The sequence below is a fragment of the Zeus faber genome, assembly GCF_960531495.2.
Source record: "Zeus faber genome assembly, chromosome: 1".
Classification (NCBI taxonomy): domain Eukaryota; kingdom Metazoa; phylum Chordata; class Actinopteri; order Zeiformes; family Zeidae; genus Zeus; species Zeus faber.
In genome coordinates this window covers 48,101,568-48,117,516 of record NC_137193.1, presented here as the reverse complement: position 1 = coordinate 48,117,516, position 15,949 = coordinate 48,101,568, and the positions used below count along the sequence as shown (strand labels likewise).

The window sequence follows — 15,949 nt, the reverse complement described above, 5'->3', positions numbered from 1 at the left end:
GAAAGGTAATCCCATCTTGCAGTCAATTCCAACCAGTGAAGTAAAGACAGGGTCGGAAGGATGAGCTCTCGTTTCTTTTGTTTTTGTTTGTTATTTTCTCTTCATGGCCAGTTGATAATGCAAAAAAAAAAAGCTGAATTTAAATGTGAAAAGTCAGGCATGGTGCTTTAAGATTGTTGAATCAACAGAGGGATGTGTATGTACGATTTAAGTGTCGAGTACCGAAACCCTTGTTGCACCTGGTGAGCGTTAAGATTGGAGGGACTCTGTTCCGTGACCCTACTACTAGTTGTAGGAGATGAAGATAGAGACGTTTATTTGAACACATTGATCAAATATCAGTAAAAGAAAAATATTCCAAGTTTTGCTTTTTTCTTTTATTACATATTTGTGGAGGACTCATTTACTTTAATTGAAATTAATTCCAGTATCTGTGATTAAAAAAAATAGTAAATGTTTAGAGGCTGAATCTTTTTTTTTTTTTTTTTGGATAAAATGCATCTGGATTCTGGCGACGCCTGAATATCAAGTTGTCATGACATGTTTGTCTGTTTAAAAATTTGGTTTGTTTGCTTGTTTATTTTTTGACTGGTATTTCATTTTAAAAGGGACAAATGATTAGTATATTTTTATTTATAATTGGAGATGTCTAATGAATTTAGATTTTAAATGTTTAAACCTGCATAGTTTTTGGTATGTCTGAAGGTTTCAAATGTTTTATTTACGAAAGTGTTACAAACTACAATATTTATTTCTGCAATTTATTTGTCATTTACCCTGAAAAAAAACAACAGTTCATGTGAGATATTATTATTTCATGGCTATGTAAGCTCATGGTCCTTTCCTTTGGTTATGAAATTGAAGTTGCCTGCGATCGGATTGAAATCACTTTTCCCCAGATTATAAGAAAAAGAAAGTTATTAACATTTTCAATTTGGAATGTTTCGATTTAAAATGCCTACCTGTAAAAGGAAGAAGGAAAAAAAAAAAACCCAGAAGACCTGTAGTAAATTGACTTATTCTGATATGTGCTGATCCCCCAATAAGTGTGTGAAATGTTTGTTGACGTTATTTGATGTAAATTATGGCACTTTTTTTTTCCTGAGCCACCGGATGCTCCACACAGTCTATCAGCTTGATTTGTTTGTTTCTTTATAGTCACAAATCCAGTGTGGGCCATAATAAGAAATACCTATGTATTTACTTTGTTTGATATTTTGCACAATGTCATTTAGAAGGCTGACACTTTTTCCCACCCATATTTACTTGTATTTGCAAGGGAAGTATAACATACTTTGCTGTAGCAGATTTTATGTAACAAAGGATATATGTCACTGTAATAAATTAAATTCTTTTTATTAAAAACAAAATTGGTTTGTGTTTAATCACGCTGTAATTAAATGGGAAAGAAAGACAATTCGATTTTTATCTAGTCTGTTTTTTTTTTTTTTTATTATATTTATATTATTTATAACATCTTTATAAATACCTTTCCGTTTTTAAATTCTTAAAAGAAGTAATATAGTAAAATAGAAAATCGTCTCTTGTAGGCCCTGTCTGAACAGAGGACGGTAATGGCTCTTCACGGGCTGCAACTGCATTTCCCACGATGCATTGGGGTGACGTCGTGTGACGTCAGGAGCTGAAATCGATGGAGAGAAGCTAGCTGGACCATGTACTTCATCTAATGTTAATTCTCCGTGGGAAAAACAAAATCTTCTTTTTTTTTTCTTAAAACTCCTAATTTATCCGAAAACGTTCTGCCTATCCAAATTGCTTCTATGCTCTGAGAAAACTCGTATTGTCGAGGTCGGTTTATTTTAAATAGGGTAAGGCGCTTTTTTTTTCCCCCCCCTTTGCTAACCGAGCTAACTTATCCCTTGCCTGTTAACCCATGTTTACTACATCTTTTTTAAACAACATTACTTCAGCTATAGATCGTTACTTTATGCCACTAGTTGTTCTGAAAAGGATTTCTTGTACCGTTCGTGTAGCTAACTATACACCCACAGCCTGAGACATAATTACACCATTTCCCTGTTATTCTTGAAGAACCAGACGCTGAATAATGTCCCGAGAAGCAACGCTGCTCTTATTGGAAACCTCATCTATTGAAGAGCTCGAATGAAAGTTTACTAAACATTGTAAGAACCTCATTTGTCTCCTCGCTTCCCATTTAAAACCTCCGAGTGGAACACTCGATTGTGATTGGCCAGTAAGGGCAATAGTGCAGTTATTTCTGAATAACGATCGCCGTTCTGTTCGTTATGGCCGTTGCTACGGGCAACCGCTTCTCCGCCTGCTTCACGCACTCGTACCGCCGTTAGCTACTTTGTTGTGGACTATTTTTTGCAGCGGAAGCTTTTAAACTCGGCATGCCGGCGCACTAGGCAAATAACGATCAAATGAGTCAATATGCCGGCTCACTGTATTATTCAATTTGAATAGTAGCCGTGTAATAAGCGGTGTAACGTGAGGCCGGTCATTATCGCAGAAGCGCCCTTTGTTAGAGTGATACCAAAGCTGATCGCCCCGTAGGATGTTGGTTGGCAATAACAACCTGGCTCGTCTGGCCATTCAACTTCTCGATATGTGATCCATGTGATCCATGTGATCCATGTGATTGATATTCGGACAGGCTTTTGGGCTGGTTGATTTTTTTTTTTTTTTTTAATGTTTAACAACAGTCTAACTCATACTAATACTTGCTGTAGTTATAGATGTATGTCAAAGTTTTAAGGCTTGTTGAGATTTTTTTTTTTTTTTTCTCTCATTGTAGTTATGTGACAAAACGGAGAGAAAGTTACTATTGCTGTGCACTATAACAAATAAAAACCGCTCCATTAATATGTATTCTGGCAGGTTTCTGTAAAATGACTGGTTGAGCCCTTTGTTCTAACAGGTTACAATCTCTTGAACTTGAACTTATGGAAATAAATGCGACACATCCAATTTTAACAATGCAAATTCAAGGTTTAGCTTAACATATTTTCCTTTTTACTTGTGCTTACAGCTGGCATGGATGACAAGGCAAATGGCTCAATGGACAACAAAAGGTATTGTATCAAACTAGTCGAAAAAAACAGAATCCATGTGTGGCAGCAATTTTGATACGTGACAAACGTTGTAAAAGTCACCAAAGTAAGTGAGAGCAATGTATCCCCACAGCCCTGTGGAGAACGGCCAGCTCCCAGACCCCGCCAACTGGGGCGTCGCAGATGTCGTCAACTACTTCAAAGCGACAGGGTTTGAAGAGCAAGCCACAGCTTTTCAGGATCAGGTTTGTCCGGCTGTTTGTTCTTCATTTAATGTGGAGGAGCAAAAATATGCACACACAACTTTCTGCTGGACTTCCCCCTTTATTGTGCACATGCACTCACACCTGAGTTCTTCTAATTGGACGATGGTTTGAGCGGAGGTACCATTGACGTTGCTGATATTCCCATGTTCTAATTCTAATGTATATATCAAAATAACAGACACAGACTTCAGGGGTTTAACTCAAACTCACACTCCCGACTCCGTCTGACAGGAAATTGACGGCAAGTCGCTGCTTCTGATGACGCGTAACGACGTCCTGACGGGGTTGTCGATAAAGCTGGGCCCCGCTCTGAAGATCTACGAATACCATGTGAAGCCACTGCAGACTCAGCACCTTAAGAGCAACACCTCGTAGCACCAAGCGCCGGGCCCAGAGCCCCTCGATGACAATCATCATATCGGCAGAACCCAGGGTAGCTTCAGCTCCACAGACTCCTCTGGCCACACTGGCACCTTACCAGGAAGATCGAACCACTGCAATGCTGTATATTTCATACGTTTGGACCCTCTGACGGTTGCCACATGCAGGCCAGCTCAGCTGTTTACCTTTTCAGCCATTTTTTATTTCAGCTGCTTATTTTGTCCGTTTCTGTTTTGTTGTATTAATTCAAAAGGGGAATTCGGGGATGATATCCTGCTGTTATGATTGTGTGTGTCTGTGGGTTGGTGTACTTGACTAACATGGTTTTGTATATAAGAACATATATAATGAAAATGTTTGTGTTCTATTGTATTTGGAAGGCTTTGATAAGTACACAATGTTTTTTGATGACTCCCATTTTGCCCTATATGATCTTGATCTAGGCCTCATGCCTGATGCGGTTATTCATAGCATGCTTTTATATCACACAGGAAACAGAATATTCCTCCAAACGGACAGTTATCTTGCACACCTACTGTATAACCTGCTAGAGGTTCCTGACATGGAGGTATTTATGTGTTTAAACAGATACTCATTGATATGTTGTTACCTGTGGTGCTTTCAGCATTGTCTCAGAGACAAGTGTATTGAAAATGTGTGTATGACCAATGTATATATGTTCAACATAACACTGGATTTTGGATATTGAATCAAAGATTTGCAATAAATGGTGCTCTTTTCTCACCAAAGAACAACAGTAATGTCGGTTTTTCCCTTTATTATTGAGTGAAATACTTGAGCACATTTAGTACAATCAGGAATTTGTCGCTCGTACTCGAAAATTACGACTACATTTCTAAAATGTTGAATGATTAAATCAGATTTTCACAAATGCCCCAGTAATAAATGTGCTTCTGGTAGTTTTGTGTGACTGTCTTCACAGCCTTGCAAGTGGTTTTCTGCGCACTGTCCCTGCAATGTTGCCAGAGGGGTTGTCCAGCGGCAGGAGAACCTAGAATGAAGAAGGTGGTAAATATTACAAAGTTGAGCATCAGAGATTTGTTTTTTATTGGTTCCTTCCTACTTACCTCATTACTGTTTTGTAGGCCCATCTTGGTCATGTCGATGTTAAAGTAATGCTGGTTCGGCATCACAATCTCTATCTCCTCCACCTGAAAAACAACATGCAAGAAGATGGGGGGGATCTGCGGTCATTTACACTGACACAAGCAAGTACTACGTTTATGGAACATGAATATGTAGAATAAATAGTTGCAATTTAGTCAAAGAAAGCACCCTGCATATTAATCTTCTAGTGGGTTTTGGTTGTCACTCGATATGGTAGCGTGGTGTGTTACCTCAGGCAGTCTTTCCAGGATCAGAAGCTGCGAATCATAGAGGGTCTTCTGCACCGAGGGGGAGTACTCTCCACGGTCGCACGGGCCACAAAACCTCTCGACCAAAGCCCCCTTTACAGACTCCCTGCAACAGTGATGTCATGCTTAGAATCACAATGTGGGTGTGGTGTGGGGGTCGATGTGGTTTGAGCAGCCATACTTGACCTGGATCTAGGTGATTGGGGTCTGAGTGGCTGCATACCTGTTGCTCATTGGTTGGTCTAACGAGCAACAGGTAAAAAGCTGGCCCACTCTCTTTGGCCCTGAAAACACAACTTGGGTGGCAGGTGGCACAGCCACAGCAGGAAATGTAACGGTGTTTCTTATTGTGTTATTATTATCATTGTCTATTTTGATGCAAGCTGCTGACACTGAAATTTCCCTCCGGGGGAACATTAGTGTAGCCATCCAATCCAGATGTATTTGATTTTGTTTCTGTTCACTGAGATTTTATTTTATTTTTTCTCTCCAATTTGCACTATGCAAATTGGAGATGCACCACGTACACTTTTCTATTCTGAATTTGTTCCTAATTTACAAATGTTCTATTAAAATGTTAAATGATTCATTTTTTATTTGAATTTTCAAACAAATCTTTAAATTTTCTATTTCATAGTGTCCTGTTTTAGTTGATTCTACACTATAAACAGTTGTTTTGAATCAAACTTTTCTCACAAACTAATAGTTGTGTGCACTTACATCTGTCTCTCTGTCTTGTCAGTCTTTCCTTAACCCTTTCATCAACAAAATCTTTCTTACCAGGCAGCATCAAAGTCAATGTCCTGAACCCTGTTGTAGCGCCACCTGGCGTACACGGAGGTGCAGAAGCACCGGTCCTTGGTCTCCTGCAACGTGGTGAAGCGGTCCTTGAAGAACCCCTCAAAGCCTGACTGGGTGGTCTTCAACACCTTCATGTCCTTCAGCCCACTGTGGACCACCGGGACACCTGCAAACGTAGAAGCATCTTCAGCCTCGCTCTGTCTCTTACACCCCAAATAAACAATCAGATTATGACACGTTTGCCATTTTTGTTTATGTCCCGTTTACCGTTGAGATTTTGTTCCACGTCACAGAAACGAAAAGCTTCCGGGCTGTAGATGAAGGCATGTACATGCTCTTCTCCATTCTGGAAGATAAATATTATAAAACTACAATCTCATCCCACCCTCACAAAAAGTCAGAGGAGGCCTCTGGAAAAAAAACACACAAAAAAGGCATCCGGAAATTAGTTGAATTACATTTACTTATTACTTTTTTTTTACAAATTAGTATCCTAATATTTTGACTGAAATCCTGGCTATACCTTCTCTATTCTCTTCCATGGAGCCTCCTCCATGGACACCCTAGCCCTCAGGACATGGTTGAAAGATGTCAGGAAATGATGACAGATGTCCAGCGAAAACTGCTCGATAGTCTTTACCTGCAGAGAGACACACAAAATGACAACCCAAAAGAAAGGGTTGTTGGTTTGAATTGCAATTTACAAAACGGTTTTGTGGCAAAAGCTCTGATGCTCTTGCTGCAACCATTGTCGTCCTTTGTTGTAGTACAATATTATGTACTATGAACTCCAAACAATAAAATAGACAATACCTCCATTCTTGCTGAATTCTACATATGTATTGATACTGATTGATTATATATTGATATATATTTTTAACGTACCCCCTTGAGCTTAGCCAAGGCGTGCACAGTGTTCTTGATGGTGTCTGTGGGGATGATGTCGGAGTTGTCTCCAGTCAGGTAGTCCTTCCGGGATTTCAGACTCAGTTCCACGTTAGCTTTCACCTCGATGATATAATGGTGGATTCCATGTCTTCTAATGCACAGAACCTTCACCAGGTTCTTGCCGTAGCCCGTCTGCACAAACTCCACATTCTGCTGATGTTCGGCATTGGAGAAGAAACTTTGAATATTAAGTTGGACAAAAGAAGCTTGATATGTGGCAAAGGTTTATTGTTTTGTGTTGTTGTTTTTCTCACTAGTTTATGGACTGGACTTGTGGTCCATAAGCTGGTGAGAAAAAAAAATACCTGGTGTGATGTATGTAGTCTGCAGAGACACATTTTTAAATTTCGTTTTTACAGTATGAGAGCACCTCTACGAGCTGCCACGGAAAATCATCTTGCACCTACACCAGCTAGCAGGCCAAGACTGCATGCTCCCACTTCTCTCTATATATATATATTTTGTTCATGAATTAAAATTGTCATTTTACTTGAACGTGATTGTTGGTTCTAGAGTTGCTCTTCTCACCTATCACCCAAAACCATTTTTTGGAGTTTTTGTATATGGTTTGTGTGATGTTTTCAATATATCTTTCAAAACTAAAAAACATTTCTACCATTTCTTGCATTGCCCCACTCCCACTAGCCTACAGCCTCATTCCCCTGTCTGAGGGTTTGACAGAGAGAGGGCCCCACTGCTGCAGAGCCACACCTCTAATGGCCCCCAGCAGGGGGTCGTGAATTTTCAGGTCACTGTCTATTGGCTCATTTCACAACTTCGGTCAACTGAGATAAAGTTGTGAGCAGCTGTGATAAAACATTGTTTCTACCAATTTAGACATCAGATTAAATTAACAATTTTGACTTCATTGTATACCCAAGACCTTGATGAACAGCTTTTGTGTTGACAAAACAGTTCGTCAATATATTATAGTGTGTGCTACGACAACATTTCTGGTGGCAATAAAAAATACAAAAACTATACTCTTTATATTTTGTGTGTTTTAGATCTATCTAAAAGCTGCATAATGATACTGACCAAACTATTGATGGCATATCAATGTAAGTGTGATTTCCCTTCATACAGATATATCAACCACTTTGGAGTAAGAGTGTGTTAAGTTAATTATATTTAGATAAATATCAGTCCAAACCAAAATTACACCGCTTCTCTGAATTCAGCTTGGACTTCAGAGGATTAATAAGGTAAGATAACATGATGTGTTTACTTTAGATAGACAGACAGAAAGATAGACTAAAATAAAAGATAGAACTATACATGGTTATCATTATTATAACAAAAATCTTAAACTAATTTATAAATTAAGGTAGCTTCATAGTCAAAATGAAGCTTACAATTTATAAATAAATAATAATGATAATAATAATAATAATAATAATAATAATAATAATAATAATAATAATAATAATAATAATAATAATCATATTTTGCCTTTTATAACTATATAATACAATTTATTATGATATTATTTTGCCTTTTATAAATATATAATAAAATGTATTATTGAATTATTATTTAGGCTTTTATAAACATTTTGGAACACAAAGTTGTGTACTGTACCTGGGCTGAGGTGGTTGCCATTCTACTTTGCTTCTCCCAGTTTGTGTCTCTGTGTGTCCTGTGAGGTAGCTTTTTGGGAGAGGGCGGTAACTACCCTGGAGGCCTGGTCGCTGATGACGAGCAAGTCACCGGATTCTTTTGACTATCCAAAAAGATTAGTGATTAGCATGAATCATGTTGACATTGCAATGCTGGTTAACAAAATAAATATGCATAGGTGTATGTGTCGTTAGGTTGAGTTCTCGTTCAATCTGTTTGGAGACACTTTATGTTATTCAAGATTCAAGATCGAAGAGGTTGTCACAGTCATACACAGTCATACAAATATCCAGTAAAATGTGGCGCTGGGCCTGTGCCAGTTAGGCAGACAGAAAACAGGTTCTCAAGCATTTAAGTTGGAAGCTGTTTGTCTTGACTTGTCTCTTCTGGATGTCTGCTCTTATTGTTTCTAGTCTATCATGTCAGTGGTGTTGGACAAAAGAGTCTACTTATTGAATACATGCAAATGTAAAAAGAGACCACACCACTCATTATAGTTCCCTTTGTTTTTGGTCTTCCTTCCCCGCTGACGCTGATCTCTTATTATCCTTTTTAATTCCTAACGTGAGACTTTTGAGCTGTGGAGCTTTTTCCTGTCATGAGACCACTTCTTAAAACTTCCTCTTTTTTAAATTGTATTTATATCCAGCCATCTGTGCTGTTCTTCCGATAGGTCACAAAAACCAAAACGTAGATTTTCCCTTTTTTGCTATTTTGTTTGTTAGTTCCATCGGCTGCTAAAGATGGCGGCAGGCTGCAAGTTACTGTTCTGTCTTGTTGTCTTGTTGCTCTGTTGCACAGCGGGAATGACACACATCGCTTGCAGGAATGAGGCTGGTGAACCAGTGGATTGGTGAGATGACAGATTGATATGTTGACATTATTTGAAAAATTAAGAAATAATAGTTTTTCAGTGTCTCAGACAATTATGAGGAATATACAGATAGAGAAGATCTGTGAGTCAGTCATCCAATGAGTTTTTTGATTTTCCAATTTATTTAATATTTCATGCAGGTTTATCGTGTACAAACTGCCAATGTACCAGATTGGGGAGGTGAGCAGCGGAGTGGAGTACATGTACCTGGACTCCTCCACGGGGAGCAGCTGGATGAAGAGTCCGTTCATGGTCAACACCAGTGAAGGAGCAATTGGGAGAACACTGGACCAGCTGTACTTGGGGCGGGCCTACCAGGTGTGTGTGTGTGTGTGTGTGTGTGTGTGTGTGTGTGTGTGTGTGTGTGTGTGTGTGTGTGTGTGTGTGTGTGTGTGTGTGTGTGTGTGTGTGTGTGTGTGTGTGTGTGTGTGTGTGTGTGTGTGTGTGTGAGAAATTATTATTGTTCATCTTAAATAGTATAAATATCATAATATATAAATCATATAAATCATACTATAATGGATTGTTATAATAAATTATTATTATTATTATTATTATTATTATTATTAATAATAATAATAATAATATTATTATTATTATTATTATTATTATTATTATTATTATTATTATTATTATTATTATTTTGTGTGTGAGCGGGCGAGAGCTCGTAGGGTGTATTGATGCGTCTAGTGCAGCATACTAAAGAGATGTTGCTTGTAGAGATGCATGTGACTCCCCTCCCTTAGTTCCTGCCGCTGACCAACCCAGTCTTGGGTAAAGGAAGCGAGTGCGTTAGTCTTCCGAGGTCAGTACATAGCCTCTCCATCGCCAAGACTTCTGCAGTGCCTCCGCGTGGCCACACACGGTAACTGGGTATCGCGAGGTCCCAGGCCAAACTGTAGGAGATCTCGGAGCAGCAGTGGGCCCCAGAGGCAAGGCGCGCAGGCCCACCGGTGTGTGGACAAGCCCTGGCGTCTGCCAACCACTGTCCCAGCTATGGGTTAAATAGAATGGGCAGATGGGGCTCATAGCCTTGGACGGCAACCCGTCTAGGAGAAGGACACTCTGAACTAAAACCGGGACTGCGAGGAGTTGCGCCCCACAGTCCGCTATCAGCATAGTAAAGCCAACCATGGAGTACAAAGTCATCCCAAATCCTATACTTCCAGCGGCGGGAGTCCCCAGGAACATGGCGGCGGACGGTGGTGCTGGTCCTCCTTCTGGAGGGCACCATGACGACAGGACCTCAAACCCTGGGAGTGTCCCAGGGAGGGTCCTGTCCGATCACAGCACCCCGTCCAATGCACTCATGCACTGTCGGAGACCATTCGTTATGGGAACCTTCAACGCATGCACAGTGAGAGAAGAAGCGAGGTTGATTGAGCTAGCACACTGTGCTGAGGAATGGGGAGTGGAGATCCTGGGGATCCAAGAACACAGAAGAGTGCACACTGATGACCCGATCGTGTACCGCAGAGTGGAGAGATGCACGTTCATCTCTGCATCAGCGTGGCGAAACCAGGCCCAGGCCACAACAGGCGGCGTCGGGTTAATGCTGAGTTCTCGAGCGCAAAAGGCTCTTCGTCGTGTTTACCACCACACAGACAGGATCCTGATCGCAGAGTTTGGTCGACGGAACAAGCCCTGAGGAGAGGGTGACAACCTGGGCCAGGCACTTCCAGAGGCTGCTGGGAGAGACTGCGGAAGCAGTGGAGGAAGATGTACCAGCAGTCCTCCAAGACCTGGGAATTGATGATGGTCCCTTCACGGCTGGGGAGGTCGCCAGGGCAAAAACCACCGTGAAAGTGGAGAAAAGTGCCGGTCCAGATGGTCTACCCCCAGAGGTCCTGAAGAAATGTGATCTCGACGACATCTTTCTAGATTTCTGCAACCTTGCTCTGCTGCACAATCGGCAGCCTGATATGTGGTCTCTATCGAACATCATCCCAGTGCCCAAAGCTGGAGATCTCTCGAAACCGGACAACTACCGAGGCATTAGCCTGACATGTATCCCTGCAAAGATCTACAATCGCATGATACTGAACAGGATAAGACCTGCCATCGACCCTCATTTGAGGGAGAACCAGAACGGCTTTCGGGAGGGGAGAACAACAACAGCCCAGATCTTGGCACTCAGGAGAATAATTGAGGAGGTGAGGAAGGACAACCTGACTGCAGTTCTGTGCTTCATTGATTTCAAAAAGGCTTTTGACTCGATCCACAGAGGCATGATGGTGAAAATCCTTAAGGCGTATGGAATTCCTACCCAACCTACTCCGAGCAATAGAGACCATGTACGCAGGAACAAGGGCCAAGGTGATGACCCCAGATGGCAACAGCGAGGAGTTTGACATCCTGGCTGGCGTTATGCAAGGGGACACACTAGCCCCCTTCCTCTTCATCATAGTCCTCGATTACGCACTCAGGAAGGCAATCAGCGGGCGAGAGCAGGAACTTGGCTTCACGCTAACACCAAGGAGGTCAAGACGACATCCCGCAGTGGTCCTCACAGACCTTGATTATGCGGATGACATCAGTCTGCTCTCCAATAATGTGGAACAAGCACAAGAACTACTGAAAAGGGTAGAGCTGGAGTGCGCCAAAGTAGGCCTGAGGCTAAACGCCAAGAAAACTGAGGTCATCACCTGTAACGTTCCACCAGAACATCAACCTCTGACTACAGCAGGAGGAACTGTGCTGAAAGAAGTCGATGACTTCAAGTACCTGGGTTCATGGGTCAACTCAACTGAGCAAGATCTGAAAGTGAGGAAGGCACCTGCATGGAGGGCCCTGAACGGCATGTCCAGTGTATGGAACTCCAACCTCCCCCGCCAAATCAAACTCAGCTTCTTCCATGCGACAGTAGAGTCCGTTCCCCTCTATGGCAGTGAATGCTGGTCCCTGAAGCCAACCCTAGAGAAGTCCCTGGACGGGTGCTACACCAGGATGTAAGAGTACACATGTAACCAACAGAATTCTGTACAAGGGAATACCAAGGGTGAGCGAGAAGATTGCTGTAAGGAGAATGAGACTAGCAGGACACTGCCAAAGACACCAGGAGCTGCCAACCAGCAAACTGGTACTGTGGGAGCCAACACATGGGCACCGGTCACGAGGACGTCCCACTTTAACATATGTGGATGTACTCAAGAATGATGCGGGAGCACAAAGCACCAACGAGCTGGCCAGATGTATGGAGAACCGGGATGACTGGAAACAACGATGGAAGGCTCGTCGGAGGACGACCTAGAGATTATTATTATTATTATTATTATTATTATTGCGTATTTTAGATTTTGTCACAAAGAAAAAAAAAAACCCTGAGCTGGTCAAAATGAGAGGATTTGATTTGAAATGATGGGACAAATACATTTTTGTATAATGATAACCAGCATCTCCTTCAGTCTAACAGCTCGGTCTACGCCCTGTACAATGATGCTCCTCCAGACATTGACTACATCAAAGGATTCGGTCACACTAAAGGTATGATGACTCGGTACAGTGACTTGGACAAAATTTTGTTTTGTGTTTTAATTATTTGGAATGACATGAAAATGAAAAATATGTTGGTCAGTAAGGCTATATCTGATTTTAGCGCAAATGATTTGAAATTCCAAAACTATAGTTGCAATAAAAAGTAAATTAAAAATTGCCAAATATAAAGAAATAGCCCAAAATACAAAACAGAAATAGTCACATATGTCAAGATATACATAATATACAAGGGGTGACTCTATGTACAGGATAAATTATTGGTACAAGTATAAAGGGTATAAATTATTACTATGAAATTATTGTTTTATTCTTTATTACTACAGTCTACAGTTTTATAACAGTGTTATTCAAACATATTGTACAGATAGGAGAACATCGCATGCATATCATATGATATGCACTATAAATCCTTTTTTTGAGTTGTACTCAAGTTATGTGAGGCAGTGATTTCGACAAACACAATAGACCTATATCATTTTGTAGTCGGGGGAGGATTCGGGGCAAAGTGTAATCCACTGATAACTACTATTGACTTTGGACTGACCTGGTAGAACTTAAAGGGAAAACACAACTGCACATTGCCACCCATTCATGTTTGCACAGGCATATTCATGAATATCACAATAATGGAGAATTAGGAGGTAGATCAACTTTGAAGTAGCTAAAACATGCATTAAACCATTACAATGCAGCTGGTTTATTGTTGATTTGCAGGATATAGTATATTATTATATATAGCATTTTTAGCATATTGGTTTTCAAAGCAACATGAGCCAACTAGAGCCCAAATTCACGGTGCAACAGTCACAAAAAACATGAATTATTTAATGTGTCGAAGAGAACAGCCTTAAAAAATCATGACGGTTTACACCAAACATGGACAGATCAACAGGAATAGAGTGACATTTAACAAGAGAGTGCATGAATACCACAAGGTACAACCTGAATTACAACCTATTTCTTCAGAGCCTCTGTGAACCCAGAATTTAACTGCCATTCGGAAATCTGTTCCACAACACTTTAATCTGCTTAATTACAATGCTTTTCACTGTGGCCTTCAAATAGATAGCGATGCAAGACTACTGAAACTGATTAATTCAATGAATTAGAATTACTTGCCATTTTGATCTATCTATCTATCTATCTATCTATCTGTCTGTCTGTCTATCTATCTATCTATCTATCTATCTGTCTGTCTGTCTGTCTGTCTGTCTGTCTGTCTGTCTGTCTATCTATCTATCTATCTATCTATCTATCTATCTATCTATCTATTACCAGGAGTTTCCATAATTATGTCCAGCTCCTGTATGTGTTTGGTTTGCTGTGTATAACTTGTATGGTTGCTCTTTGTGTGTCCTGCAGGGGTGCTGCTCCTGGACGGCTCTCAGGGCTTCTGGCTGTCCCACAGTGTCCCCCACTTCCCCTCCTTCCCTGAGCTGGGCTATCACTACCCCTCCTCTGGAAAGGTCAATGGCCAGACCGCTCTGTGTGTGACTTACAACTATGAACAGTTCCTCCTCATTGGTGAGAGGAGGTTGATGAAAAAACAGTTATCTTGGCTCCCGGCCACACACGCACACACACGCACACACTCAAATATGACCTATTTCTATGCAAGCTGGTGTGTATTTGTACCTGTTTACACACAAAAAGCAAGATTTTTATAGATTTCTAATATCTATGTATTAATACTCCTCCCCCTCCAGCCCAGCAGCTCCTTTACCTTTATCCACGTCTGTATAACTGCTCCGTGCCGGCACCGTTCCTGCCGGACCTAGCACCGCTGGCCCAGATGTGCAAAGGCTCCAAAAGGCCTCTGGTGTCCAATAAGAACATGAAGAATCTCCGATCAGCTCAGGGGGAAAAGTTTGTCAGTTTCGTCAAATCCGAATACTTTGTTGATGGTAAGGGATTTTTCTTTCTTTCTTTCTTTCTTTCTTTCTTTCTTTCTTTCTTTCTTTCTTTCTTTCTTTTGAGGTGTCTTGGAATGTGTGGTGTCCCAAGACAGGACAAGACAGTATAAGATAATTATTAATTAATTATAATTATTAACAGACGGTGCCAGGGGTCTCAAGAGAGAGATAGAGCCCATTGTCAGGGGTCCCAGTGATAAGGGAGGTGAAATGTGAACGGCGACCTATGTAAGGGAATCAGATGGTCAACGTTGTCTCTGGTTAAGCATAAAAGCACCTGCCCGAGTTTCATCGGGCAGAGATTCCATCCGGCTCGGTTCTCTCCTAGACGTCCATGGCAAGTCTAGTCTGATGTTGTTCTTTTGTCATTAATCTATTATTTTACTCAAGTCAGCGTCAGCGGTCACTCCTTCTTCATCAACACATCAAATTCATCAAGAAACTACACTTTCTTTCTTTCTTTCTTTCTTTCTTTCTTTCTTTCTTTCTTTCTTCTGTATGCATTCTACAATATAAACAATTTCCCCAGCAAGTAACGATACCATATTTTTTGTCATGAACGTACACAATATCCTATAATGACAAAGCAAAACAAATCTGCTAAATTTCAAAACTTCACGCGACGAAAATAAAACATACATTTCCCTTAGGGATTGTATGAGTTATGTGGGAAGTCAAATGTTCCAAGTTGATGCAACAGTAATGATATGTAATGATGGTAATGTTAATATTGATCCAGATATCTACGCGGGCTGGGTGGCCCAGGTCCTTGGCACCGACCTGCTGGTGGAGACGTGGCAGATAACAAAGCATGAGCTGCCGTCCAACTGCTCCCTGTCAAAACACGCCATGAACATCAAGAGGGTGCGGCTCCCAGGGCCCGTCCTCTTCCAGTCCCACTGGGACCACTCCAAGTGGTGCGTGTCCTGGGCGTTCCAGGACCAGTGGACCTGCCTGGGGGACCTGAACAGGGAGAAGGCCCAGGCGTGGAGGGGAGGCGGCCTGGTGTGCTCCAGGAACCCCATCATCTACAAGGCCTTCAGACAGACGGTGGCGTGGTACATCGGCTGCTAGGAGAGTGAAGGGGGAAACATGGAGGGATCATTCTCACAGTGCTATTATCTATAATGACTTTGTATTATTACTTTATATTATTTTATGCATATCGCTGGCTGTCGTCAGAACAATCACAAATCATGGCTGTATCTGACAAACTCAAAATTTTAATTGGAGATCAAAT

General features: G+C 41.2%; 3 protein-coding genes across 3 annotated transcripts; 2 read left to right on the top strand and 1 right to left on the bottom strand.

Moving 5' to 3' along the window:
- Positions 1-1,662: 1,662 nt before the first annotated feature.
- samd13 (sterile alpha motif domain containing 13) lies at positions 1,663-4,371 on the top strand. The gene is made up of 4 exons (XM_080010626.1): positions 1,663-1,829; positions 3,014-3,056; positions 3,169-3,280; positions 3,533-4,371. The coding sequence occupies exons 2-4, from the start codon at positions 3,019-3,021 to the stop codon at positions 3,674-3,676; spliced, it is 294 nt and encodes a 97-aa protein (XP_079866752.1). The 5' UTR covers positions 1,663-1,829; positions 3,014-3,018; the 3' UTR covers positions 3,677-4,371.
- A 103-nt stretch (positions 4,372-4,474) lies between these two features.
- uox (urate oxidase) lies at positions 4,475-8,432 on the bottom strand. Its single transcript, XM_080008511.1, has 8 exons — positions 8,389-8,432; positions 6,745-6,960; positions 6,383-6,499; positions 6,127-6,205; positions 5,839-6,025; positions 5,041-5,164; positions 4,771-4,854; positions 4,475-4,694 (listed from the first exon to the last, which is right to left on the bottom strand). Exons 1-8 carry the CDS (start codon positions 8,407-8,409, stop codon positions 4,620-4,622), a joined length of 903 nt encoding a protein of 300 aa, XP_079864637.1. The 5' UTR covers positions 8,410-8,432; the 3' UTR covers positions 4,475-4,619.
- An 801-nt stretch (positions 8,433-9,233) lies between these two features.
- On the top strand, positions 9,234-15,938 carry dnase2b (deoxyribonuclease II beta; the record flags this gene model as incomplete). Its single annotated transcript, XM_079997023.1, has 6 exons — positions 9,234-9,280; positions 9,442-9,619; positions 12,706-12,784; positions 14,159-14,320; positions 14,503-14,700; positions 15,449-15,938. The coding sequence occupies 6 exons, from the start codon at positions 9,234-9,236 to the stop codon at positions 15,781-15,783; spliced, it is 999 nt and encodes a 332-aa protein (XP_079853149.1). The 3' UTR covers positions 15,784-15,938.
- Positions 15,939-15,949: the final 11 nt, after the last annotated feature.